Below are 24639 nucleotides of genomic sequence, written 5' to 3'. Positions count from 1 at the left end.
ATCACAAAAGAAAGAAAAGAATATGTATCTCATCTCACTCGACATTGTCATATGTTGGCTCGACGTTTTCAGAACAAAAGCATACATATCACGCAATAGTTTACATGAGATTGTAAATCCGTGTTTGCAGAGCCTTGTCAAGTAATGTAAGGCCTCCTTTGTTTTTTTTCATGAATTTTAAAGAATAGGAATTTTGTAGCAAAAATTTGTTCGTAGTAATTAATTTATAATGGATTTTATTTCTATACAGGATTATATAGAAAACAATCTTTTACACTAAAAAAAAGGTTTCCCCGCTTCGGATCACATATCAATTGCTGGGGCGAGTAGCACATCAAGCCCTCAAAAAAATGCCAACAACGGCAGCTCGACAAAGCGCAGATGATCCGCCGCCACTGCGCCCTCCGGAATCGACCCATCACAAAGGCTCCAATCCACTGCGTACCAAGCAGCACCTCCAAAAAGAAATGCGACGTTGCTGCCCGGACATGTTTTAGGATTTCTTTCGACACGCGGATGAGAGTGGGGATGGATACCACCAACACCCTCCAGGAAGGGATGGCGGCACCCACTGGTGTCACCGCATCGAAGCCGGAAGAACCGCAAGAATTTCTCCTGCACTTCTAACTTCACTGCCCAACCGGGCCGAAGCCAACCAGCCAACTCGCCGCCCACCAGCATGCGTCACCACGGTCTTGACGCCACCCACGCCGCCTCACCGAGGTCACCACCACGAGGCCAAAAGGACGAAGAGAGAAGCATCAAGCATCGAGAGCAGCAGCACCGGAGCAACGCGAGAGGGAACCACCTACACCACCAACGTGCGGGAGGCCCGTGCCTTCGGCACCGTCGCGATCGCCATCCGGACATAGCAACAAGGCATACCGGGCCGCCCGGCTAGGCCCAAATCGAACCCGCAAAGCCCCGCCGGCCACACTGCAGCAGGTCGACGCCAGCGTTGCCAACACCCACCCGCCCATCTCCGCTCCCCTGCCTCTTGGTGGCCACGCCGTCGACCCTCCCCCACCGCTAGCCTACCTAGACGCAGATGGGGCCTAGATCTAGGCCAAGCGGGCATCGATAAATCGCACCGCTGCGCCACCCCGCCGCCAACGACAACGCCGCTGCCCAGCAGATCACCCGCTACAACAACAAAGAACCCCGCCGCCGCGCCGGACTGCCGCGAGGGATAAAAGGGGGAAGACCCTGTCGCCCACGGGTGTGACACAGTCGCGCACGAGAGAGAGTTCACTCTCTAATTTCACAATCTTTTACATTTCATCATGTGAACCGTAGGAGGCTAAAACACCTTGCGTGAGGATGCCGTACAAGACCACTCTGACAATGACAGAAAGCAACTTTGTTCCGAGAGTAATGAAGTAATAATCAAACCACCGAAGCTTCCATTCGCCATGACAAAAATTGGCAACAAAACTCATCTGCCCGCTGTCTTTCTGGGCAGTAGTATCTCCAGCTGTCAAAAGCACCTGCAAATGCAACACTAGTAGTAAAAACACAACACGGCGGGGTGTTGCTCAATTTATAGCATCCTGAAAAGACGTACTGATTACCTCCACACTGCAACACCAGCAACACCAATAGTCAAGAGGGGTCAATAAAACCCCGGGGCGACGTTTTAGGATACAATCACCCATGAATTTAGGACTACAAATCAACCAAACACTGACAACTTAGTTCTGCAAAAAGGTAAAATTCCTCAATGGCTGTGACACCCAAATCCATCTTAACCGGCAGACACAAATGAACGACACTTGAGAAAATAGTGCATCCCATGGCTAACGGGCTGATTACTTGGGGCCGATGTCCTTGAGCGCATTAATCTGCTCCTCTCCCATGGCGGACATGACAGACACCACCAGGTCCTTCCCTTCAGCAAACCCATCCTTGATCTGCACCAATGGACAAATTCAATATCAGAGCTCGTGGGGTATGGAAGACATAGTTCACGTGTACGAGTCGCTCTAAACAGCACATGTAAAAAATTAGCTATAACAGTGGCAGGTGCACCGGCTTTTTATTCATAGGAGCAGTTTCAAGTTTCAACACACTAAATCTAATAGAGAATATTAGGTCCACTGGCTACTGCACAAAGCAAATACGGACAGGGAATTCCCAGACCAAATTAACAAGAAAAGGAGATACTCTAGTGTACTGAATACTGCATATCTTGTTAATTAATGAACACCTTTAATTAAATATAAATAAGACATCTCAAATCTATTCACTTCCAAGAAATATGCACGGATAACATGGTTCATACAAACCTGGCCAAGGAGGGTTTCATCAGTTGGGAGCTTGAGGTCATCTTTGGTGTTACCATTATCAGTCAGCAGACTCACCTGAAACAAATGTTAATTTCTCCAGTTAAACACTCGTTTCAACAAAAGATGAAAAATATAAGAGATATTAATGAAAGAATCCAACTTACAAATCCATCCTCAGATATATCAATGAGCTGGTATTCTGTGCGATTCACATGAGGAACCTGTAGAGATATAACATGTTCATGTTTTAGTATCAATAGAAGCCACTTGAACAGGAAAAAGTTCAAGAAATGTGCTGACATCACAGTTGTGAGAAGATGGCACAATATCTTCAAGTTTCTTGCCGGTGAAGATGTCAATAGCAACAAAGTGGCACTTGGCATGACCATGCTTCCCGGTTTTAGATGTTGAAACCTCCACAACCTGCACATTTGTTTCAAAGGCATGTCATTGGAAATACATTAGCCAGAACAACAAAATAGCAAGCAGAGTGAGAATTAACAGATAAATAAGATTTTAATCCTAATAATAAATATATAAAGACATTAATATCCACAACTGAAGGAATTTATTGACATTTAAAGTGAAAACTACAGATCTGGAATGCATAAAGAACCACGGCTAAACAGGATCAATGCATCATTGCTAGCACAGGTGAACTGATTATCCAGTGATACTGCTGGAGGCAGCAAGAAGCAAATGCAAATGCAAAAAAAAAGGTATAAAACATGCAAAAAAAAAAGTAACCCAATCCAGGCTTCACATATTTGGTCATATTTTGGCCACCACTGAAATGCATATTTGTTTTCAGTTCAGCCAAACAACTTCTCTTTTCAATTTGAATAAAATCCAACCAAGTTTTGAAAAAAAAATCGACATAAGTCGAATATTTCAGTACCCACTGAAATCACCAATATTCAGAAATTTCAGTGAAGATGATAACCCTGAACCAGTTAACCCTCCGCTATGTAACTCGTGCAGTAAAAAGTATAAAGATGTAAGAAAGTTGCAATCATGACATCGAACAAATAAAATAATACATGGCAGTATGCAGCATTAAGACATAAATTTGCAGATAAGTTAACAACCTTGCTAGGTCAACAAGTGGTACAGCCAACTAAAGTTCATGGACCACTATGCACACACAGCATGGTCAATCAAAGATTATTTACAATATCCAGATAATTAACAATGCTAGTATGATATCAGTGTTACAAAGTCAAAATCCATCAATGCTTAATGTAAAAAAACCTAAAGCAAACAACTGACATGGAGAGCAAATCAAATCAGTCTAGACCTATTATTCACACCAAACCAACACGCAACAAATCAAAGACTTGCATAATCTTATTGAGAATACAGACTTTTTATTCATGAAATTAATTAATTATATTGCAATCAAATGTTACGAGTCAGTAACCAATCTCTATAATAGCAGATTAGCAATTCAAACAATAGGAATCTGACAGCGTAGTTTCAAATTAAGAAAGATCATTACTGGACTGGGATTTTTCTTTTTGTTAGAAAAGAATAAATAATTCTTATCTAACTGCCTAAGTAAAGTTAATCAGGCGGTAGATCTACACCAGCCTATACTGCTAATCTGACGACACATTGGCACAGACATGAACTGGAAATTTCAAATGATGCATATGGCATTCCAAATTTATTTAGAAAAGAAAAGTGCATGGCCAACGTACAATTTACTTGTCCTACAATGTAGACATTTCACAGAACATCCAGTATCACCGATGATAAGCACAGCAGAGCATCCAAGAACCAAATATACCACACGATCGTGATGCATATTCACACGTTCCAATCCATCCATGACCATCCAACTCGTAGGAAAATAAAGAGATTGCACGTATACATGCAATGGCAATCTGAGACGCCAGGACGAACACACGGATCTAACAGGACTACAGCGATAGGGTCGGGATCTAAGCCCAAGACATCAAGCAAGTGGGAGGCGGACGTTTTAGATACCTTGCAGGGGCGGTTCTTGATGACGATGTAGCCGTTCTTGCGAATGGTGCCGGCCTGCTGCGGGTAGGTCTTGGAAGCGCCGGCGTCTGCCTTCGACTCGAACTGGTGCTCTTCGCTGTCCGACATCTCCTCTCCTCGGATCAGGACCCAAAAATTCTCTACAAATTCCAAGAAATTCAGTCACGAGCAACGAAGGAATGAGTTGCCGCACAAGAGAATAAGAAAAAGGAACTTTGATCTGAGATGACAATGACCGGACGGATCTCGAGGTAGGCAAGGACTAGGGTTTGGGACCTCGTGAGGAGTTCGCGGGCGCGACGGTTGGGCGGCGGCTGCGACGGCGAGGGCACAAGGATAGGCAGCGAACTGGATATATTGGTTTTCGGGATCTTATGCACAATAGCCCTGCGAGTATCAGAGAATTAAAGCTTGAATTTTGGGCTTTACATGGTGCAATTTTTATTACTGCTTACAATTACTTCATCCGTGCCGTAATACAGAATGTTGGATGCGTCTAGTGGGCGGCCGGCTGCCCATTAGTGCAACCGAGCGGCCGGCTGAAAAGAAAAACCCCTATCCCCGCGAAACAGAAAAGAAAGGTCACCTACCCGACCGATTGACTGGCCACCAAAACAGACCAATCGAGCGACCATCAACAGAAACCGTTCCACGTGGCCAGCTGTCTCCATCTCGCACCCACGCCCCGCTCGCCCCCACGCCTCAGCCCCTCCCACGTTGCCTTCTTCTTCTTCTCCACGCCAGGAGCAGATCCAACAGAATCGCCCCCAGCCCTTCTTCCTCCTCCTACACAGCCGTCATGGGAGCCCCAAAGTAGAAGGGGCTGCTTCAAAAAAGAAGATCTAAGGGCAGGGTGGTCAAAGCCATACCAGGCAGTAAGATCAAGTAGATAAGCCCCCTCTGCCCCTCTTCACTTCCCCCTTTCTTCTACTGCATAGGCATATGTAAACCCCTTTCTCCATAGATCTAGGACAAATCCATGGAGAAGCTGCTTCAAAAAAGAGGTGAATCTAGCACATCACACCAACCTACTTGATGTTACCGCTGGATGTGTTAAACAAGCCAAAAACTACTTGATGCATGCCAAACAAGTTTCTACCACCTGGATGTGTTAAACAAGCCAACTAAAAATAAGTTCTCTGGCCAATTAAAACATGATTAAAGCCAACTCAACAAAGCATTGTAGCCAAAAACTAAACATGCATTCTATCAACTTGTAGTTATTGTTTGCAAAATGAACAAAAATTGACTGCCTAATAGATATGTGCAACGAAAAATTCATAAATGTGCAATTGAACATGCATCCCAGCCAACTGAACCTATATTCTGCCAACTCTGCATGCATACTAGCCAAAACTAAAACATGCATTGTACACGACGTGTTTTCTGAACAACTAAAAAACATGTATCCTGGCCAACTAAACATGTATCCTGGCCAACTAAACATGTATATTTGGCAATAGATGTTTGTGAGTGAACATTTTAGAAAAACTGTAGTATATGTGCAAATAAAAAACATGTTTTCTGGCCAACTAAACATGCATGTTGGCCAAAAACTGAGAAAATGTATCCTGGCCAACTGAGACATCTATTCTAACCAACTGAATGCATTAACTGTCCAACTGAACATGCATGTTAGCCAAAAACTAAAATAAATGCAACCTGGCCAGCTGAGACATCTATTCTAGCCAACTAAAAACATTGAATGTCCAACTGAAATATATATGCTGGCCAAGTGGAAAAATGCATCCTGGCAATTGAGACGTCTATTCTAGCGAAAATCAGAAATCTATAGTGCAACAGCAAAAACACAAGAACTTTTGTCCATGGCTAATGAAGCCACAAACCATATTAATATATTCACACATATAATCTTGTCCCACACATATTCTGGTTCAAATATACCAGAACTAGAAACATAAACGGCGATGAAAAACATATAACTATAATCTGTCCTCCAATTCTTCTTTCTTCTTTCACCTGGATTTTCCTTCTCAAATATAACATCCAATTATGTGCAGAAAAATCTAAAAATAGCTCCTTGCAAAACGGAAACCTACAGATCATTGCAACAAAACAAAAAGGAAAAAGTCAGAAAACTCTGTAGTAAAAAGAAGTCATGCTCTTGCCAGCTATTTACTGCAAACTGTGCAACTAATATAACAACTATGTGCAAACAAAAAATTCATAACTGTTATAATAAAGATTATGCTACAGTGATGTTGCTTTTGGAACTAAGAATATCACAAAATGGTGTGCAACTGCCTATTTACTAAGTTTTTAGGTTGTTTGAAATACTCTTTTCTGTCGTTACCAACTGATGACATCAATTTCTTCTTTTATATATGTGCAGGGAGTGTGTGGCAGCATCCAAAAAAAGGAAAAAAGATGCTTGATCTCAATGAGTTGCCCCCTGATCTCAATGAGCTTCCTCATGATATGGATCAACAGCAACCCAGTATACAACAAGGAAATTGGACAGAAAATGGTCGATCTGTTTACTACACGCAGGCAAGTCGTGATGGTAACCCTACGAGCCATGACAATATGGCAGGCCAGTCATTAGCCCATGGTGCCCATGTAGTGGTGTCTTTGCAGTCAGAGAGCCATACTCTTGATGATACGGAAACCGAGGCAAATGTTTCTGGTCCAACCAGGACTGAGCTAGGAGCTGGGGCTGTTGACAGAGCTGTGCAAGGAGAAGAAGGAGAGGATGAGGCTGGTTCTCAACCTATGGAACCCTATGTTGGCATGAGGTTTGACAACCTTCAAATTGCTAAGGATCACTACAACAGCTATGCACTACGGATGGGTTTCTCTATCAAGATGAACACCTCTAGGCGGGCATCCCGCACCAATGAATTGATAAAACAACAGTTTTGCTGCAACAAGTTTAAGAAGCCCAAAGCTGATGATGGAGGAGCTGAGGCTCCTCCTGTCCTGGACGCTATTCCAGATCCAAAATCTGTTGACAGTGATGAGGAGATGGAAGAAGAACCTCCAATATTTGCTGAAGAGGAGGCTGGTACTAGTAAGAAGAAGAAGAAGAAGAAGCGCAAATGCGAGACAATAAAGCAGACTGAATGCAAGGCGAAAATGTTGGTGAAGCTGATAGATGGGCGATGGGAGGTGACACACTTTGTTCCTGATCACAATCATTCGCTCGTGAACAAACCTTCATTGTCCAAATATTTGAGATCCCACCAAGGCATCTCACCTGATGAAAAGGAGTTTCTGCGCATCTTGTATAACTGCAACTTGACTACAGGTGTGGTGTTTTTCTATATCCCTTAAAGAATTAAGTTTCCCTCTAGGCAGTCCAGTATGCAACTGTTATGGTACTACTGTGCAACTGAAATGGCTTAACTGTGCAACTGTTATCCAACTTCCCATGCTGTTTGTATATCACTTTTGGTGCTTGTTGTGCAACTACATTGTCTTTATTGTGCAACTACACAATGTCCTATTTTTAAAAAGGTGCAGCTAGGTGTCCATTTCCTGCGATTATCTTCTGTGCCAACACATGTCCTATTACTGTGCAGCTGGATGTGCACATTCGTGTAACTAAAAAAGGATATACTATTTGTTTTTGTATTATGCAGGACGAATGATGCATGTAATGGCAGAGTTCTATGGATTTGAGATGATGGTGCCGCTCGGACCAAAGGCAATAACAAATCTTTGTACAAGTTTCCATAGAGATGACACAAAGGAGGGTGATCTGATTGAGACAATTGCACACTTCAAGGATATACAAAAAACCGATCTAGACTTCTTCTATAAGGTGAACTATGATGAAGAGGACAGAGTTGTCAACATATTTTGGGTGGATGGCTTAGCTCGAAAAGCTTATGCGGAGGCGTACCACGATTGCATATCGTTTGAGACCACCTACATGACCAACATGTACAATATGTCGTTCGCGCCCTTCATAGGAATAAACCGACATGGCCAATCTTTCATGCTGGGTTGCGCGTTTGTGAGGCAGGAGTTGGCATCGAGCTTCGATTGGGTCTTTGGAGCATTCCTAGAGGCTATGGATGGCAAACCTCTTGACAACTTCATCACTGATCAGGATGGTGCGATGAGGCAGTCAATACAAAGCATCATTCCAACCACCGTGCACCGCTGTTGTCGATGGCACATCATGAAAAAGGCTCAGGAAAAAGTTGGTTGGCTGCTGTGCCGGAACCCAGGACTCTCTGATGATTTCAACAAGTGTGTTGACTTCAGCTTCACTATAGACGAGTTTGAGCAGAATTGGGCTGGGTTAATGATGAAGTACGAGGCTATGACACACACGCACTTTGAGAAGTTGTACGAATACAGGTCAACTTGGGTGTCGTGCTACTTCAAACACAAGTTCTTCCCCTTCCTCTAGTCTACACAGCGTAGTGAGGGGTTCAACACCGTCTTAAAAAGATATGTGAACCCACACAACTCAATGCTGAACTTCGTCAAGCAATATGAAAAAATCCAGAATCACATCCTTGTCAAGGAAGGCTGCAATGATTACAGGACAGAACACCTTGAGATTGAGTTGTGGTCCAACTTCCCAATAGAGAAGCAAGCTTACAAAACCTATACTAGGGACCTTTACCGCAAGTTTAGAGAAGATTTTGAGCTGATTTGGCGTTATAATGCATTCCAAGTTGGTGCTGATATATTTGAGCTCAGACCGAACCAGAAATTTGTTGCCAAATATGGTTCTCGAAACTACTTGGTGCAGGCAAGGGTGGAGGAGGGTTCCTATTTGTGTGAGTGCTGTAAAATGGACAAGGACGGCATCCTCTGTTGCCACATCCTCAAGGTGTTCACCCATATTGGAGTTGATGTCATACCGAAAAGGTACCTGCTAAGACGGTGGACACCTACTGCTGTACCTAGTGCGCCAGGGACTGGTTATGAGCAACCGGATAAAATGCCTCCTCAATCAAAGAAGCAGATAAGGGAGAGGAACATGATATATGATTTTTAGAAACTAGCAAAGTTTGCGAGTGGTTCTGATCCAGCACAAGCTATTGTATACAAGCATATGTGTACAGCACGTGCCGAGATCGGCCACCCGAACAAGTCCAGGAAAAAGAAAAACCGACTGCTGCCACGGGGCCATCAGATGATGGCAACCCTCGAGGACCTCCTCCACCTCCAGGCAGCAATTAGGGGGCTCATCACCCAGGTAATTACCTGCCCCAACTCCTGATCTAACTAGGTGTGTAACTTCAGTTGCACACATCATTGTGCCCAGTTGCACACACCATGGTAGCCAGTTGGACAGAACAGGCTACCTAGTTGCGCACGCTGTGTTAGTTCAAGCATCAAGATAACACAACTAACTTATTTTTCCTGTTCTGGATATAGGTGATGTCAACCCTCAAGGACCTCCTCCCCCTCCTGGCTGTGCACGGCATCCTCCGCCACCTCCTCCCCCGCGTGCTCCTCCCAATGGCCCTACAGGCAGCACTCAGGGGGCTCATCATCCAGGTAATTACCTGCCCCCAACTCCCCATCGAACTAGGTCTGTAACTCCAGTTGCACACATCATGGTGCTCAGTTGCACCGAACAGGCTATCTAGTTGCGCACGCTGTGTTAGTTCGAGCATCCAAAGATAAACACAACTAATTTGTTTGTCTTGTTCTTCCTATAGGTGATGCCAACCCTCAAAGACCTCCTCTCTCGCCAGGCCCAACTAGCAGTGCCCTGCGTGCTATTCCCAATGGACCTACAGGCAGGACTCAGGGGGCTCATCACCCAGGTAAGTACCTTCACCAACTCCAAACAAAAACTAGGGTGTGTGACTTTAGTTGCACATATCATAGTGCCCAGTTGAACAGAACATGCTGCCTAGTTGCGTGCTCTGTGTTAGTTTGAGGATCAAGCTAAAAATCTAACTTGTTTTTCATGTTCTTCCCATAGGCAATTACAATCCAAGTACCATGACGGGCCGTGCTACTACAGGTGTTTTTTTCAACTTAACTTGCACACGGCAACCAGTTAGTTGCACAAAAATGTGCTGTGTGGTTGCACAGAACATCAGTGCTGGTTGCACAATAACAAAAATACTAAACTTTTTATATGATTATTACACAGGTGATCGTGACGGTCCTATTGCCCCGTTGGAGGCTGCATCCCTTGCACAAGCTTCTGATGATTTTGTGCCCAGGGATTCTCCAAGGTCTACTACAAAGGGTAGGGCAAAGAGTCGGCGGTACAAATCGGCGCTGGAGCTACACCCAAAGAAGAAAAACAAATGCAGCCATTGCCAATCTACATAGCACACTGCTGGTGTGTGTCCACTTAGGCTCCTGTGATTCTGTTTCCTCATTTGTAATTTTGGAACATAAAAGGAAAAGAATGATGTTTTTTTAGCAATGTGGGGACCAAGTGGACACATTTAGCATCTATGATTTCTCTTTATCTAATTTATGCTCCTTGAATTAGTTCATGCACTGTGTAAAAAAGTTGCTATTTGTGCCTTTGTTGGCAACTGGTTAAATATTTAGTTGTTGAACAACTGTATGTCCAGTGCTCCTATTGTATCAACAAAAGTGATGATATTGAGTTGCAAACAAAATTACTAGTAGTGTGCAACTACAAAATCTGCTTAAAAAATTGTGCAAACCAGCAACTTCCTCCATGGAGCAGAAAAAAAGAAAAATAGTACTGACCTACTCCTTGTCATATCTCAGCAACTTCCTCCATGGGGCAGTGTTGTGCACGCTGGTGACCCAATCATATGCCAACTTCTTCCTGATGTTGAGTACTTCCTTGGGGTCGTAGTTGGGCAGTTGGCTACCATTCCACTCGGTGGCGTTAAGCAGTGCGAACAACCCACACTCATTACTGCGATGGGCAAAAAAAATTTGTCACATAAAATTAAAACCAATAAAGATAATGCACTCTATGCAACTGCTTATGTCCTACTGTGCAACTGCTTCTGTTCTACTGTGCAACTGCTTATGTCCTACTGTGCAACTGCTTGTGTTCTACTGTGCAACTGATTATGTGCCACTTTGCAACTGCTTACGTACCAGTGTGCAACTACTTATGCGCCACTCTGCAACTGGCTAGATAATCCATTAGAAACTCATAAAAATGATAAAACAGATTGCATACTAGTACTGTGTCTTAAAAATACTAAAGATTGCACATGTAGAAAAATTAAAAACTACAAAATGATGGTATATGATTGAGAAGGAATGCCATGATTATTGTCTTACTTGCCGAGCTGCTTCGGTACGTCAATGTCAATAATCTGGAAGTGCTCGATGCTGAACTTTGGGTAATGCTTCCTCCATAGCTGGCGTACTGCCCCCGCGATGGTAGAGGCGGTGGTCATCAGCACAATGTTGTCCAGCATCCTGCTTGAGTCAAGAACTTCGAAGCGTCCGTCCCTCAAATTGACATTGAAGACCCAATAATGCCTCCCTCCCTCCTTATCAGTTACATCAGCGCACTCGAGCACTAGCAGCATGACCTGCAACCGTGAATGATTTCAGACACAAAATATAGGCTGTAGCTAAGAAAAAACAGTACAAGACTTGGTCAAGTTAAAAACAGGTTGCAACAAGTATCTGCCAACTAACAGATGTGTCATGTGCAACTGAACATGCTGTGGGTGCCAACTAAAAAAAGATTGATCATGTGGGCACAACACTCACCAAGTCTTTCTTGTCGAGACGGTTTTTGTAATCAAACTTCTTGTTTATCTCATTCACATTGTGGATCCCTTGCTGTAAATTTATCTGCAGAGATTATAAAACATGGCTCAAAACTCCTTAGTAGGTGAAAGGCCTCCCTCAAATGGTCAACGAAAAAAGTGCTACAGAACAAAGATGAGGGTAAAAGAAGGTTTTGGAAAAACTTACAGAAAACCTCAGTGGCATAACAACCTTCTTTGACCCTTCTGGTAAGTTATCCATGATGTGTAAGATTCCAGTCTCAATAACAATTTTTGACAACCATTGAACCGGCTTCATCGAATCAACTAACTCCTTTAAAGAAATGTAGAAAGCACCATACCTGTTATCTCAGGGCTGATTTTTTTTGAAAGCAATAAAAAGACAAGTTAGCTCGAAGGGTCACAGCAGCAAAAAAAATGTGCATGAAATTGAAAACAGAACAGTGTGCAACTAAAAGCCCTGTTCTGTGCAACATGCTATGCTTTCTGTGCAACTAAGTGGCTGGTCCTGTGCAACTGAAAAAGATATGTATGTAGGCTGTTGGGAGTTAGCTTACTTGGTAGCTTCATCATTTGCTCCTTTGTGATGCCTGACCCAATACAAGAGGGCAGCGTAAATCTTGTTCACTGCCTTATTGGAGCTGAAAGTCTTCTTCTTGTTGTAGTCAATGAATGGAGACCTTTAAGATGCTGCGGGCCTTATTACCCTCCTCTGTCTTCGTGCAATAGGTGGTCCCGAAGAACTTCTCGTGCCAGCTTCTGGTTCTGCGCTTATCGGGGTGTGGCAAATTCTCTGGTGAACCAACATCTAGCTCTTGAGCTATTGCCTTGCCAGCATCAGCAGCAGCACATCCTTCATTCACAGATGCTGGGTCCAACTCACACTCATCAATGCAAATCACACCGGCTTCCGTTGTTTCTGCTGCTGGAGCAGGTGCTGGAGCATCACCATCTATGCCGAGGTCAAAAGATGGTGCATCGCAGAACCCATCACCATGATAAGACTTTGATCTTCGTAAGGGTTCAAGGACCAGGGCATCTCCTTGCGGCACAAACATGGGTGCATCGTTCACTGACTTGGTTCGCAATAGTGTTGTAGTTGGCGGCCTTGGAGGCTTGCACCTACTTATAATGTTGAACTCCTCCTCTTGTGTTAATGGTTGCTGAAAGTCAGCTCTTGGTGATGCAGGCTTGCTTGGCTGCTGTGTGCTAGCTCTTGGGGACGGCACTTTGATAGTTGGATCACCTCCTTTTGTGTTTGGCATTGAAGCATCTCTATGAGTAGGCACCTTGGGGCTTGAAGTTGCAGTGGTGCCTTCCTGACCAGCTGTGGTGGTTTTGACTGTGACCATACTGCTAACTGACACATCAGTTGGCACACTGGTATTTGTAGTTGGCATCTTTCCAATCTGAGTTGGCAGCAACCTAGCAGAACTTGACACCCCTGCATCAATGGCTGCGGCTCGCAGTTCTCTCTTGTCTTTGAACCCCAAACCTTTTGTGGCCTGTTCCCCCTTTGTTCCCGTGGCAAACTTGACAATCTTCTGCGTAGGTGATTTTGGTGGGACTATTGAAAGGGGAGTCTTCCCCTTGATCTGTTGAACTTCTGTGACATTGGTTGGCTCTCTGCTCACTATAGTTGGCATATCAGTTTGAAGCACAGCTTCCTTGACCATATTTACTTCAGCATCTGCACTCACCATCCTTTCCTTGGTTTGAGGCAACTGCAGATTTTTCTTCATTAAAACTGCTTTACGCTTTTGGACCACGTGAGGGTTTGCCATGGATGTTGCCTTGCTCTTGCTGGAGCTTAGGTCTGGGAGCTGCTTTAAATATTCCTTGTATTTTTCCTTTGAATGAACCCAGTCAAGACCCTTTCCTGCTTCCTCCATGTCAATTTGATTCTTTTCAGCATCACTTGATAAGAACAGGCTCTTGTCAATGGCAAAATTGATCTTCTCACACATATTTTTGTCGCTGAAATCTAGCACATGAAAGGTGGTTGGCAAAGCTGGCTTCAAGTTGCAGAGCTTGAACATATCAATGCTGCCCTGAGACTCTGCTTCGTCATTTTTCTTTGACTTCGGCAAATCCTTGTCTTTCCAGCAAGTTTTGTCAATCAACATCTGTAGTGTGCTCCTGCTACTCAATGAATTGCTGCTGCTGGCAGGGGTGGCAGAAGTGCTAGTCCTCCTGAATGTGTTGCCACCTGTACCACCAGAACCAGGGGCGTTGTCATCATCATCGTCATCGCTGCTGTCGCTGCCTCCGTTGGATCTCCCTTTATCATCACCATAACCATCCTCGTCTTCTTCATCATCATCTTCTTCCCTCTCACTTCCATCAGCTGCTGCGCCTTTGTCTTCTCCCCTCTCACTGCCATCAACTGCTGCCCCTTTGTCCTCGTCCTCCTCTTTGGCCTCACCTTCTTCTTCCTCCTCCTTTGCCTCACTATCTTCTTCCTTGTCCTCCTCCCCTCCTTTGGCCTCTTCTTGTTTGTCCTCCTCCTCCTCTTCCTCCTCCTCCTCCTCCTCTTCCTCTTCCTCTTCGTCCTCCTCCTCCTCTGCATCTTCTTCATTGTTATCCTCATCCTTGTCCTCCTCATCTGATTCATCCACATCTGTGTCCTCGTCATCGTCAGCATCTATCGCTGCTTCCATTTCCTCATCTTCTTCTGACTCATCCTCAACAAACTCTTCTTCTTTTTGTATAGTTGACCTCCATCTCTTTATTTTTGGAGCACGGTGTGACGCCCCAGTTTGCATTGATGGCTGCTGTACGTAAGGATCAATATCTGGTTCCTCCTCATCGATCTTGGCAACCGCTTCAATGAAGGTGCCAACCTGTTCAGTTACAGCCTTGCACAGCTCATTGACCACTTTCGCAATCTTTGCCTTTTTCTGCATCAACACAAAAAGATTCAGTACTGATTTAGTTAGAAAAAAATAAAAAGTAAAAATGTCTGTAACTGACCATGATGTGATAAGCAAAAACGACTAATACACACTTTCTGGCCAACTAAAAGCATGATTCTAGCCAACTACACATGCACTGTGGCACAAACTAAAAAACATGCATTCTGCCAAAAGTTGATGACAATGGTTGTAAATGAATACTTTGACTGTCCAAAAGAACATGTGCAACTACAGAAGCTTATATGTGCAACTGAACATACATCACAGCCAACTGAATTCTGTATTCTCGCAACTATAAAAGTTATACATGTCCAACTGAACATACATCCCAGCCAATAGAAAAATATTGGTGAGTGGTATAAGTTTCTGTATGCAAAACACTAACCTGCGGATTGTAGGTTATTGGTAACTTGGATGCCACGAATGCTTCAACTTGCAAAATTCCACCAAACAGTGGTGTCTGCTCCGTGCCTCTATACTCCTCTTTAAGCTGATGTGAAAAAAAAGAGAAACAGAAAATAACAATGTTATCAAAATAGATTTGTGTGTTGAACGAAACCACACATTACAACCTGTGCAACTACAACAAGATACTGGGGTAGACAAATTCAACTATACATATATGCAACTGAACAAAGACACAAAAACTGTGCAACCCACATGGCACCTAAAAAAAGTTTCTATGAACTGATGCAACACATCTGTGCAACAAGATTAGTAAAACTGTGCAACTTAAAAAGGATGGTGTGCCAATTTAAAATGAACATGTGTGCAGATTGCCAAACTTAAAGGTACAAGCTGTGCAACTACATGCATTGTTGTGCCAACTGATGACAGTTTTCTATGCAATTTCCAAAAAAGTGACTAGACATCAAAAGAACATAAAAGGAAGACACTGTTGGAAAAAAACAAAAAAGAACTCACTTGTAATTTGCCGAACACACCAGGAGAGATAGTGTCCTCCTTAATCACCTTGGCAATTAGAGTACTTTCCCATGCATTCGATCGTATCGCGCAGTTGCTTACTGGGATGTCATGTACGAGGGCATCAAGGTATAGTATCTGCACCAGACCCAAACAAAAGAAAAAGCCAAGTTCAGTTATTGTTATGAGTATTTCAGCAAACTATAACTGCACAGAAAGAACAAGAACAGATGGAAAAAGTGGTCGTTTTCACTAACCATCAAGTGATACAAGCAGCAGCAGACAGTTTGCTTCTCCTGGTCCATGTTCCGGAAAGCTTCATTAATGTGTTCTGCTACAAAGAGGCAGATGTTTGTGTTCTTTAGCATTTGATGATCTAGCACAAGTCCATAACACTTTGGGCTGAGCTTCAAGGCCGTGGTTGGTGCTAGAAAAGTGCTGAAGGCAACCACAAGCCAGGCCATAAAGAATGTGTCATCCGTTCTTCCAGCCATATCCTGAATCATCTTGAGCCATGTAGTGATCTGGGGATGAGAATTTCCAGTTATGTTGAAAGCCTCTCTGAATCTCCTAGTGGCATCCTTGTCAACTAAATATCTGACTTTTTGACCCCTGTTTGGGAGTTAAATACACTCTAAACACTGTCAGTATCGACACGTATCCTTCCCCTTCCTGGGAAAACCATTTCAGAGGTTTGTGGCTGGTAGGACTGCACCAAGAACTTAGTGAGATCCGCTGGAAGTGTGTTTGATAAGTTCAATAGCCCCCCGAACAACCTCGAAACTAGCTCTGACTTCTGTGGTGGGGTTAGAGAGGCGTTGAAATTTGCAAACCGCGCTGGTGATGCCCTTATCCTGCCTGCTTGTGATGGTCGCTCCACATCTTCCCCTACAGCCACCTCAACTCCTTCACCTCTAGCCTGTTGATGAGAAAATGAAAACATTAAGGAAACATTAAACACAAGAGAAAAAACAAGAATGAAAAAAAAACTAGCAATCATCATTTGGATCAGTATTGGAAATGAGCTATATATTCACAAAATGGATCATGCCAACTAATATGATGTATTTATGCAACTAGTAAAGCTCATGAGGACAACTGCAAGACTGCCAGTGTGCAACCTTCAAAAAAAAGTACGAGACCTGGCAGCTACAAAAAGTTCTAGTGGATGTGCAACAATAAGAAATGATATTGCAAACAAGAAAAACAGCAACTAAAAAAAGGTTTGCAAAAAACTATTCAAATAGATCATAAACACACAAAAAACCCACATACCTCAGCATCTGCTGCGGAAGATGCGACAGCTTCTCCAGCAACTGCTGCCTGCACACAAAAATGACCACTGATGTCAACTATGAAAGATGCCAACTAGTCAACTACAAGATGCCAACTAATGCCAACTAATGTCAACTGTATTTAAATCAATATGACTAGAGATGCCAACTACAAAAGGTTGTTACTGACAAACTAAAAACAAAAATAGTGGTGCGAACTGCTGCATAATTTCATCACTATCTAAAAAAGCGAGAAAAACACTTATATTCGACATTTTACTTACCCTAGAAGATGACTCAGCTCCCTTACCAAATGCTGCACGTCTAGTCCGCTTTACAACACGGAACTGATCAGCATCCTAAGAAAATAAAATAAAAAACATGAGCATGGGAAAAACAAAAAAATGTTATATGACCCAAACAAAACCAAAAAAATTGGACTTGTGTCATTAGCATGCCACTTACCTCAACATCCTCTCCCTGCTCAACACTCCGCACAGGTAGTGGCTGGCGATTAGCAGGACGCTTCGAGTTCCGGCGAAGCGGCTGACTTGCAGAACGCTGATTAAGCAACCAAAAGAAAACATGGAAAAAAGACATTAGCATACATGCATAAGTTGAAAACAACTCAAAAACAAAAGAAAAAAGTGAAAAAAATGCATCTCCTTCATTGCCATCCGCATCTCCTCCTATTATAACCATTTTTGCCCTGCGGCAGGAAATACAACAAAAAACATAGTTAGAAGATGTGGACAACCAACTACTACAATGATGCAGCCAACTGGGCAGTAAACCTTGTGCAAACTGGACATCAAATAAGCCAACTAACTATTTTCTGCCTAGGTATTACTTGCCAACTGTGACAAGTAATACCTAGGCAGAAAAAGTTAACTAAAGGCAACAAGCTCAGTAAGATAACTTATTCTGAAAAAGCGTCCCTACTTGCACATGAGGGGAGACACATGAAAACAATCACATCCACAACAAAAGACTTGCACATTGAGAAAAAATAAAATGGAAAATTGGCAAGCATTGATACTAATTTGCACAAATCAAGGGGTCCTAGTTGCACAAAGTAGGATAATAACACATAAACCACCACAGCCACCACAAGGCTGGTGGATTGGGTAGACTATATTGGAAAACTGGCAAGCATTGGTGCTAAAATTGCACAAACAAGAGTCCCTAGTTGCACACAGCAGAGGGGGAAACAGCAAAACCAACTAAGTACAACAACTGGCACAAGTGTATAACATATGAACAACCAACTAGTAAAAGTGATGCATCCAACTGAGCAGGCAACTTGTGCAGCTGAACACCGTATAGACAACCACCTAGTACAAAAACAGTGAGCCAACTGACCAAAACAACTGTTGCAACTTCAGAGCATATGGACAGCCAAGTACTATATGGAAGCAACCAACTGAGGAGAATTTTGTGCAACTAACCACTTGAATCTCTGAACACCAACTACAAAATCAGCCAATGCATTGCACACAAACATTGCGCATATCTAATACAACTTGCAGAATGACTAAGAATCATGAACAGATCTCAAATCTCTGCAAAATTGAACGGAACATGAACTAAACAGCCAAATCGCCCTAAAATCGCGCAGCGAGCGCCGTGGACATGCATCCCTTCTACCTAACTGGAAGTGCAACTATCCCTAGGTGGTTTTGGTAATTCATAACAACATATAGCTCATTGAGCTAATGCTATTCCAAGATGATTATTTCAGGAAAGCTCAATGATTGGCATGGCATGGATGTGAAAGTGGAACCCTCAAAATGCTAAGGACAATGGATTGGCTCAAGCTCAAAGGCTCAAGACTCTTCATTTTATATTTTAGTGATCCAAGATCACATTGAGTCCATAGGAAAAGCCAATACTATTAAGGAGGGATGAGGTGTTGCTTAATGAGCCTCTTGCTTCATGTGCTTAGTGATATGCTCCAAAACCCTCGACTACTTTCCCATATCCACATATGACCTAAACTCTAAGCCAAACTCGGTCCTACCGATTTTTCCTATCCGGCGCCACCGAGTTTCACTTGTCATTAGCCACTACCAAAACCCTAGCATTTCGGTTCTACCGATAAGGTTCTCGGTCCCACCGAGATGGGGTTGCAAACTCTCTGTTTCCCTTTCGTAACTTTTCGGTCCCACCGAAAGAGCGAATCGGTCCCACCGAGATTGCAATGTAAACTCAGTGTTTCCCCTTTGTAACTTTTCGGTCTCACCGAGTTTCCACTCGGTCCCACCGAAAGAGCAAATCGGTCCCACCGAGTTTGCCTGACCAACTCTCTGGTTAGCTTATTACCAAACTCGGTCTCACCGAGTTTGTGTAATCGGTCTCACCGAGATTACATTATGCCCAAACCCTAACCGAATCGGTCCTACCGAGTTGCATGTCAGTCCCACCGAAATTCCTAACGGTCACTAGGTTTACATTTTCGGTCCGACCGAGTTTTATGATTCGGTCCCACCGAGATTGGAAAACTGTGTAATGGTTGGATTTTGTGTGGAGGCTATATATACCCCTCCACCTCTTTCTCATTAAGTGAGAGAGCCATCAGAACACACACATCATTCCAACTCATTTGTTTTGAGAGAGAACCACCTACTCATGTGTTGAGATCAAGACATTCCATTCCTACCATATGAATCTTGATCTCTAGCCTTCCCAAGTTGCTTTCCACTCAAATCTTCTTTCCACCAAATCCAAATCCTATGAGAGAGAGTTGAGTGTTGGGGAGACTATCATTTGAAGCACAAGAGCAAGGAGTTCATTACCTACACACCATTTGTTACTTCTTGGAGAGTGGTGTCTCCTAGATTGGCTAGGTGTCACTTGGGAGCCTCCGACAAGATTGTGGAGTTGAACCAAGGAGTTTGTAAGGGCAAGGAGATCGCCTACTTCGTGAAGATCTACCGCTAGTGAGGCAAGTCCTTCGTGGGCGATGGCCATGGTGGGATAGACAAGGTTGCTTCTTCGTGGACCCTTTGTGGGTGGTTGCTTCTTCGTGGACCCTTCGTGGGTGGAGCCCTTCGTGGACTCGCGCAACCCTTGCCCTTGGTTGGAGCCCTATTTGGACTCGCGCAACCGTTACCCTTCGTGGGTTGAAGTCTCCATCAACGTGGATGTAGGATAGCACCACCTATCCGTCCCACGGGAAAAACATCTGTGTCTCCAATTGTGTTTGAAATCTCCAAACCCTTCCCTTTACATTCTTGCAAGTTGCATGCTTTACATTCCGCTGCTCATACACTCTTTGCATGGTTGCTTGATATGTATTGTGCATGTTGAATTTGTGCCTAAACTCCACTTAAAACGAAAGAAATTAAAAATTGCAACTTTAGCACTAAGTGTCTAATCACCCCCCTCTAGACACATCTACTTCTAGATCCTACAAGTGGTACCAGAGCTTTGGTCTCCATTTGCTTGATCTCCATAGCTTTTGGTGGTCATAGCCTTGGTTTCACAACCTAGGAGAGTATGGCGTCTAGCGAGGGAAATTATCACCGTAGAGGTCCTTACTTTGATGGTACTAATTTTGCTAGTTGGAAGCATAAAATGAAAATGCATATTCTTGGACATAACCCCGCCGTTTGGGCTATTGTGTGTGTTGGTTTGCAAGGTGACTTCTTTGACGGGAGAGAACCAAACCGTGAAGCTACCGCGGATGAGTTGAAGATGTTGCAATACAATGCTCAAGCTTGTGATATTCTCTTCAACGGATTGTGCCCCGAAGAATTCAACAAAATCAGCCGCCTTGAGAATGCAAAGGAAATTTGGGACACTTTGATTGATATGCACGAAGGTACCGACTCCGTCAAGGAATCCAAGTTGGATGTGCTTCAAAGCCAACTTGACAAGTTCAAGATGAAGGATGGTGAAGGTGTCGCTGAAATGTACTCTAGGCTTGCTCTCATCACAAATGAGATTGCCGGCTTAGGAAGTGAAGAGATGACCGATAAATTCATCATCAAGAAGATTCTAAGAGCCTTGGATGGAAAATATGATACCGTGTGCACATTGATCCAAATGATGCCCAATTACAAAGATCTCAAGCCAACGGAAGTGATTGGAAGAATTGTTGCTCATGAGATGTCACTTAAGGATAAAGAGGAACTTCACAACAAATCAAGTGGTGCCTACAAAGCCTCATGTGAAGCCCCTACATCATCAAGTGAGAAACAAGACTTCAATGAAGAATTGAGCTTAATGGTGAAGAACTTCAACAAGTTCTACAAGAGTAGAAGCAAAGATAGAAGCTCCAAATCAAGGTCCTACAATGACAAAAGATCTTCTAGTCGAGAGCGAAACTGTTACAATTGTGGAAGACCCGGACACTATTCCAATGAGTGTACGGCTCCCTACAAGAGAAGAGAAGATTCTCCAAAAAGAAGAAGCAAAGGATCACCACCAAGAGAGAGAAGGAGTAGTGATGATCGTTATGAACGAAGATACTCACGGAGAGGCAAGGAATCGTAAAGGAAGGAAAAATCATCAAGGAGCTACACAAGACGAAGACATCAAGCTCATGTTGGTGAATGGGTATCCGGCTCTGACTCCGACAGCCACTCCGAGAGAAGTTATCACTCCGACTCCGAAGATACTCAAGATGAAGGTGTTGCCGGTCTAGCACTTGTGTCAACCGACTCCTACGACATATTTGACTCACCAAATGAAGGAATTGGAAGATGCTTCATGGCCAAAGGTCCTAAGGTAACACACCCCGAGTATGTTGATTTCAACAGTGATGAAGATGACTTGTTAGGTGATGATTTAATTGGTGACAACTCTAGTGATGAATACTCTGATGAAAGATCAATTAATCATGCTAATCAAGATAAAACGAATGACAATGATAAGGAGAAGATTGAGGCTCTAACTAAAGAACTAAAAACTCTTAAGTTAGCTCATGACACTATCTTCGAAGATCATCGAGAACTTTTAAGGGCTCATGAGAAGCTACGCTTTGAAAAGCTCAATCTTGAGCAAGAGCATGAATTCTTAAAAGCAATCAATGATGATCTCCGCAAGAAAAGTTCTTCTTACTTTGCCAAGCGTTTACTCTTATCCACTTACATGCCTCAAGTCAAGTCTAGTAACAAGAAAGATTCTTCCTCTAGTAGTAACAATGATCATGCTAAATCCAATATTGTTGCTTCTAGTAGTTCTCTTGATTCCACTAATGATTCTCTTAGCCAAGTTACACTTGAGAAAGAAAATAGCTTATTGAAGGGAATTATAGAGAAAGGAGTGTACAAAAGCCTTGCCGGGAGTAAGCAATTCGAGGAGATTGTGCGCAAGCAAGGAATGCACCGGAAGAATCAAGGTGTTGGTTTTGAACGAAAGTTCAATGCCAATGGAGTTGAATGGAAAGAAGATCAATACCCCAAGATGAAGTTTGTCCCTCAACAAGAGAAGTTTTTCAAGGGGACACAAGCTCAAGATGATCTTCCACCACAAGACTACGAGCAAAAAGGCAAGGACAAGCTTCAAGAGGAAATTGATGCATTTGAAGAAGCTCCTAAGACCTTAGTCAAGTGGATTCCCAAGATTACTTCAAGTTCCACTTCATCAAGTACGACTACAACTCCAAGGATTCCCATCAAGATGATGTGGATCCAAAAGAAGAAGAATTAGAGAGTTCTTGAGGGTGACTCCGCCAACATACTTCACTCTTATCATTTTGGCGAGAACAAGTGCAATCAACTTCCACATCTTGCACTAGTTCAAGGAGTCACAAATCCTCTTGTTGGTAAGATAAGGGACAAGGATAGCTCCAAGAGATCTACATCAACGTTGAGCATCCACATCTTCAATATCTACATGAAGTCATCATCGACAAAACCCAAGGTTAGTTCATCCCTCTTAGGGGGGATATCACATCTAGGGGAAGCTTTACTCTAAGACTTGAGCTAAAGCAACTCTAAAGATGTGAACAAAACAATGCTTTATGTAAAAGTGGTAACCCCACTTGAGCTTAAACAATGAGTATGACCTACGATCAAGTGTTCTCACTTGACTCCTAAGTCAATATACTCATATATAGATGACCTAGTCATTGCAAATTGCTTGATAGATGCTAGAATTGGTTGTGCATGCTTTGCCACATATTTCATTTGCCATCTTATTGTGTGAGCATGCTGATTGCATATTTTACTCATTCGAGGACATCCACTTGTTGCTTTGATTGTTTGGCTTTATCTTTTTTTTGCCAAGTGGATGGACAAGAATGCCTAAGAACCTCCTCTAGCTATCTATGCTTTTCTCGTCTCAAACTCTATTCATGCTGCATCACAAAATTTGATCAAGTCAGATTCGAACCACTCTGTGTGAGGAGTGCTCGGAGTCCCCGATTCGTCATAGACTTAAACTTCCAAAACCTCTTTATGAATCTCGGTCTGACCGATACTCCACTTTCGGTCCTACCGAGTTCATTAAGTTGATCTAGGTTTTCGATCTCGGTGCAACCGATTTGAACTTTTCGGTCACACCGAGTTGCAAAAACTGCACACAGTTTTGCATCTCGGTGCCACCGAGTCGTTCCACTCGGTCACACCGACAGGGTCGGGCTATATATAGTGACGGGCAGAATTTTGGAAATTTCTCCGAAACCTCCTCGCCCGCGCGATAGCCTGCTCTGCCCCCGAGGTCTCCGGATCGTCTCCTCGCCGCCAGCAGCCTCCAGTCGCTGGTCTTCGCCGCCGTCAACGGATTTCTGCCCCGCCGTTGCCGCCGTAGCAAGTCCACGCCGAACTAGGGTATGGACTTGATCTTTGTGCTATTCCCCAATCTGATTCCTAGCACATTGTGATCATCATGTTTCTTGCCACGTTTGATAAACTTCTATCCAGTCAAAACGCTCATAGATTAGGTTTAATTCGAAAATTCTAGGTTTAGGTTTCCGCCGAAACCATCTCGGACCCACCGAGTTGAAAAACTCGGTCCCACCGATCTGGCTTTTGCCATTGCACAAGTTAAACTCGGTCTGACCGAGAATAACTTATCGGTGTGACCGATTTTGGAATTCTGTGAAACCCTAGCAGTCTCGGTGCCACCGAACTGTGACTCGGTCTGACCGAGTTCACCAGTTCTGGTGCCAAAACTGCTTCGGTGTCACCGAGTTTGAAAATCGGTAGATCCGAGATGCTTTCTGTGGAAAACTAAAACTAAGTTTTTGGATTATCCTTTTGCAAAAATCTCTGCTTTTTGTGATGCTCATCCACTCTATCTTATCCATAATCTATTCACAGGGTCAGCAGTCAGTGAGCAACATGTCTGATCAAAGTGACAGCCAGAATGTGTCTGAGCAGCAAGTTGTGATGAGTGAGGGCACTAGCCGCTCAAGTTCTTCTGATGATGGCAGCAGGAGCACACCCAGCAATCTGCCTAAGGCTGCCACACGTCAAAGGAAGAAGAGAACGTCTGATTCTGAGGATGAAGACTATGTGGCAGAGGAAGAGGCCACTTCCAAAAGGGTTGAGCCAGCTCAAGGCTCAAAGCCAGGCCTGAAAGTCAAGAGGCCAGCAGGCAGGCA

At 43.5% G+C, this 24639-nt stretch overlaps 1 protein-coding gene across 2 annotated transcripts; it reads right to left on the bottom strand.

The window, feature by feature from the left end:
• Positions 1–1505: 1505 nt before the first annotated feature.
• Positions 1506–4707, bottom strand: LOC125508492 (eukaryotic translation initiation factor 5A-4). 2 transcript variants are annotated; one of them, XM_048673217.1, is made up of 6 exons: positions 4569–4707; positions 4275–4432; positions 2586–2708; positions 2450–2506; positions 2286–2360; positions 1506–1910 (listed from the first exon to the last, which is right to left on the bottom strand). In XM_048673217.1, exons 2-6 carry the CDS (start codon positions 4398–4400, stop codon positions 1809–1811), a joined length of 483 nt encoding a protein of 160 aa, XP_048529174.1. In that variant the 5' UTR covers positions 4401–4432; positions 4569–4707; the 3' UTR covers positions 1506–1808. The 2 variants fall into 2 exon arrangements, with proteins under 2 accessions (XP_048529174.1, XP_048529175.1); XM_048673218.1 differs by having other exon boundaries at positions 4529–4674.
• Between the last annotated feature and the right edge of the window lie 19932 nt (positions 4708–24639).

The sequence above is a fragment of the Triticum urartu genome, chromosome 5 (genome assembly GCF_003073215.2).
Source record: "Triticum urartu cultivar G1812 chromosome 5, Tu2.1, whole genome shotgun sequence".
In the NCBI taxonomy this organism is placed as follows: domain Eukaryota; kingdom Viridiplantae; phylum Streptophyta; class Magnoliopsida; order Poales; family Poaceae; genus Triticum; species Triticum urartu.
Note: the sequence above shows the minus strand (reverse complement) of the source record. Positions and strands in the feature narration are given on the sequence as shown.

Excerpts from the sequence above, each read along its gene's own strand:
- LOC125508492 (XM_048673217.1), bottom strand. The coding sequence starts at position 4,400 with ATGTCGGACAGCGAAGAGCACCAGTTCGAGTCGAAGGCAGACGCCGGC. Across the intron at positions 2,361-2,449 it reads ATATATCTGAGGATGGATTT|GTGAGTCTGCTGACTGATAA; the intron begins GTAAGTTGGATT and ends CATTTGTTTCAG. Across the intron at positions 1,911-2,285 it reads ATGAAACCCTCCTTGGCCAG|ATCAAGGATGGGTTTGCTGA; the intron begins GTTTGTATGAAC and ends CCATTGGTGCAG.